The 4,400-nt window shown below is 51.1% G+C and overlaps 1 protein-coding gene across 1 annotated transcript; it reads left to right on the top strand.

The window, feature by feature from the left end:
* Positions 1-377: 377 nt before the first annotated feature.
* C2H3orf56 (chromosome 2 C3orf56 homolog) lies at positions 378-2,943 on the top strand. Its single transcript, XM_025377339.1, is given in 3 exon segments — positions 378-434; positions 782-981; positions 2,322-2,943. Coding segments are annotated over 3 exon segments (879 nt in total).
* Positions 2,944-4,400: the final 1,457 nt, after the last annotated feature.

The following is a 4,400-nucleotide window of genomic DNA, read 5'->3' as shown; positions in this document are numbered from 1 at the left end:
CTGCCATCTTTACCTAGAAGTTCAGCCCAGTCTTTCAATTTGAATAAGTTTGAACATCTTTTCTCATGTCTATTGACATCTCATCTCCCGACCCAGCTTATGTGGCTTTTTTATTGCCATCATTTGGTCATTTCTCAGTGGAGTTGCTCATCGTCTTGCTACTCAATACCGGTGGTTTTTTTTTCCCCATAACTGAACATAATTTCTAACTGCCCCCATTTTGTTTATTGGGAAATTTATTCTGAGGAAATCTGAATGTATTCAGAGGTTCCCCATCCTCTGTGCAGTGAGGATTTCCACCTTGAACAGAAGGCTTCATCTGTGTGAAAGTGGGTGTGAGGCTCACCAATGGGAAGCATTATGTGGGTTCATCTGCTATGGTGGGGCTGCACCCCTGCTCTCCCTATCCAGTCTCTGTGGCTTCTAGCATCCAGGTAAGCATCTGAACACCTGCATTTACACCTGGATCCTGTCCACACGCTAAGCTCACACCAGTCACTGCACATCAGAGCCCCCTCAGCTACTTGGGAGGGCAGCTGACTGCTCCTTCCCCTGGAGTGAGGGGATGGCCGCCTGTACCCCTCCCACATCTGTCTTCGCAGTCACCGCTCTGGGCAGCAAGGGGACAGAAATGAGCCCAGCTCCTCTCTCCCCTCAAGCCTGTCCTTCTGGCCTGCCCCTCAGAATGTGTCCTGGAAGGAAGGGGACAGGCAGGAGCACCCCATTTCTTTATTCCTTCAGGCTTTTTCTTGCTTTAGCCTTAGACTCTGTCTACTCTTAGGAAGCAGGCATTTTGGAAAGTGTATCAGTCATCTACTGCAATATCACACTGCGTAACAACAAGACACCCTTAGAGCATACTGTAAATGCCTATCAGTGTGTACACCTGCGGCTTCTGACCAGGACCAGTCGTAAGAGTGGTCTGGCTCTCAGCTGGGGTCAGGCAGGTGTCAGCAGCCAGCAGCAGGCCATTTGGGGCCAGTGCGCCTCAGCAGTAGCAAGATTAGAATCACTTGGAGAAGTTGCCCAGCACTTTGAAGCTCACCGTCTAGGGCTCGCTCACATCTGCAGGTCAAGTGCTGTGGGCTGCCCCTGGAGGCCTGGGGCGCCTCAGCTCTGTGCATATGTTTCTCCTACTCTGGCAAGCTGACCTGGCATGTTCTCATGGCAGTCGCAGAGGCACTCATTACTAACGCCCCCTTCACCCAGAGCCTGAGTGGGTCATGTGACATGGGGGCGGCTTACATCGAGGGGAAGGATCCGGGCTTCTAATGCAATCAGCTGCCTTAGGAGGTGTTGAGGGACACAGACAGATGTGGCCAGTTTCACCCAGCCTGTCTTTCCCCAAACCCACGCCTTCCTAGTGCCTTGGTACATCCGTGTGTCCATCTCACCTGGCACTGTTCTGAGCTGTTTCTTCTCTTCGCCTCCAACACCTAGTCAGGAAGGATGCTCTAAGTGTTCCCAAAGCTTACCTGCTCCCCTCCCTCCCACTGCTTCCCTGGGTTCTAAGTGCCATCACCTCTCCCCTGACTCCCGTCCGACCCCTGACTTTGCTGGTCTCTACCCCACCCCACTGCAGCCAGAGTGCACTTCGGAAACAGACCTGCCCCCTCACTGACGTTCTGAGGCAGGTCTCGTGGGGGCCACCCTGCCCGGGAGGTAGGTCGAGTCTCCCTCCATGGGGGTTCCTTCTCACACTCCAAGAGGAGCCCCTTGCCACCAGCTTTCCTTGTTTGTAACTCCAGCAAGGAGGATATAGCTGTTTTGGGATTTTGCTTCCTTTTCTTCCTAACACCACCTCAGTCCCCCACAGAGCTTAGCCATCAGTCCTCTGGGGTGCTTGTGCGCCACATTGAGGTGGGGGCTGGGGACTCATGGGAATGGGAGGGAATGACTCTTAATTTGACCCAAGACATTGCCTCAAAAAAAGACTGCATGTCCCCCAGCCCTCTCTACCACCATGAGCTACAGAGGGTGCTGTCTTGACCCTCCTGGACACTCTGGGATGGCCTCACCCCTTCCTGAACCTCTTCTTTTCTGTTCTAACCACTGTCTGCTCCACGGTGGGGGAGCCAGGAGAACAAGCCCAACATGTGTCACCAGGCTTGGGGAGAGCAGATCCCTCCAACAATGGGACAGCCACCTCCTGGGAGCTAGCCACACAGGAAAACCTCTCCCATGTCTCCCAGCCCTGGGAGGAAATCCACATACTCACAGCTGCCTCGGCCTCCAGGCTGGGTGTGGGCTCTGTCCGGGGCCTCTGTGCCTGTGTGGGAAACAAATTTCTAACTGACCCAGCCTGCTGGCTGGACATGCAGACAGCTGTGTCGCCCATTCCTGCATGGGTTCCCCCGACAAGCTTACCCAGCCCTGTGGGCTTACCCATGGGTGCACTATGGTGGGTATCTCTGGATGGAGTATCCTACTCCAGCTGCCTTGGTGCCTTCGGTGTGGCTGTATTGAAGGGGCACCTCCAGCTTTGACCCCCTCATGGGAAGTCAGTACCTGGCTGTCTTGGCCCCCAGTCTTTTTCCTCCCCCACCAACTGCAGGATTCCCACTCACCTACTTCTCAGCTCCTCCCATTCTGGGCAGGGCCACCTCCAGCCACTGTCCCCAGGTGGGATGCCAGACTCCAGCCAGGGCTGCAGTTAGCAGGGGAGCATCCAGAGGAGCTCCTGACTTGAAGACCTGCAAAGCCCCTCCTTCAGAATGGGCCTCCAGGTGCAGTATTCGGGCGCCTTTGCCCGCTGCAGCTCAGAGCTCTGCCCCCTGCCCCTTCCCCATTAACGATTCTCAATCGAACCCTGTCTGCCCCCGCTTCTCCTCCTGGTCACCCTGCAGGGCCCACCACTGCCTCTTTGAGTGCCAATTAGCCCTCCAGACCCACCCAACAATCAGAGACAAGTCTGGTGGAGCCCAGCCTCCTGTGGACTTTTAGTTTTTGGAAGCATCTCAGATGTAAGTTCACTATCCTTAGTATAGAGCAGATGCTCATGAGCCCATGCAGGGCTGATCTATTTGGTATTTTTCTACCTTTTTTTCCGTCTTGCCCTCTAACCCTGATACCAGCACCTTTTCTCCTCCCTAGCCCTTTTTCTGGGCCAGCACTCTAGTAGATTTGCTATTAAGTCCCCAAATATGCATGCATACAACCTTGTGAAATGAGCTTTGCATGCGTATGTTTTTAAATTACATAAATGATGTGCCATAAAAACTGTTTCTTTGCTCTTTATCGGCAGGCACGATATTTAAGATCATTGCACTGTGCTGTATGCACATTTTGTTTGTGGTTCCAACTGCTCTCAAGGACATCATTCCCCCCGCCTGCTGATGTTGGCTGCCTTCGATTCCCTGCTATAAATATTCCATGGAGAGCCCCAGGGAAAATCCCCAACACCACCTCTTAGGGCTTGTGTGAACATTTTTCTGAGTCATGGGAAGATGGTGCTTGATTTTATTTGGGACGGCCAGCAGATCCCTCTCCAGAACAGCTTCTTCTGCTTCCCACATGAGCAGTGCCTGAGCTGCGCCCGCACACCGTGGCCTCTTGCTGGAAGCCCACTCTGACTGCCTCCGTGTGGATAGGCACAAAGTGTCAAGCTATTGTTTTGGTTTGACTTCCTGTTAGCCCTTTGGCCTCCTCTGTACATTATATAGAATATCTTGCAGTCATTTTCAGGATTGTAAATTCTGGATACACATTTTCATTCTTAGGCCATGCAAATGTCCCCTCCGTGTCTGTCAACAAATATGACCTTTGCCAGGGGTTCTCAAAGTGCCCCCAAATCCAGCATCAGCATCACCTGGGAACTTGTGCAAAATGCACATTCTCCAGTCCCACCCTAGATTCTGATTCACAAATTCCAGATGTTGGGTTGACGGCCTGTTTTAAGTCCACCAGATGATTCCGATGCACTCTCAAGTTTGAGGACCACTGGTTGCTGCTATTTCTCAATTTTAAAAAATTGTATGTATACACATAAGTTTTATCTTTGTATTTTAATTCTATATTATTATATATGATATATAATACAGGTAACTATTAATATATTTATTTAAAAATATCTATGACTTTGTAGTAAATCCTCTTTTTTTCCCCCTTATTTTCCTTCCTTCCTTCTTGCTTTGCTTTAGAAGGCCCAAACACAACCATGAAAGTCCTTGGTGTCTTCCAGGTTGCACAGATCCCCTCTATTTTTAAATATCCTTACAGTTCTCCCTGGATGTCACCTGGGAGTCCATCCTTATAGATAATGTTACATAGGGACCTGAACTTATTTTTTTCCAGGTCACTGCGAGGTCCAGTGCTATTAAACAAAACTTCTTCCCTATTGATTCGAGGGCTCATCTGTGTATGTGCCAGGCGTTTGTGTGCCCAGGGGTCTGTTCCTGAGC

The sequence above is a fragment of the Theropithecus gelada genome, chromosome 2 (genome assembly GCF_003255815.1).
Source record: "Theropithecus gelada isolate Dixy chromosome 2, Tgel_1.0, whole genome shotgun sequence".
In the NCBI taxonomy this organism is placed as follows: Eukaryota; Metazoa; Chordata; class Mammalia; order Primates; family Cercopithecidae; genus Theropithecus; species Theropithecus gelada.
This window is presented reverse-complemented; position numbering and strand designations above follow the sequence as displayed.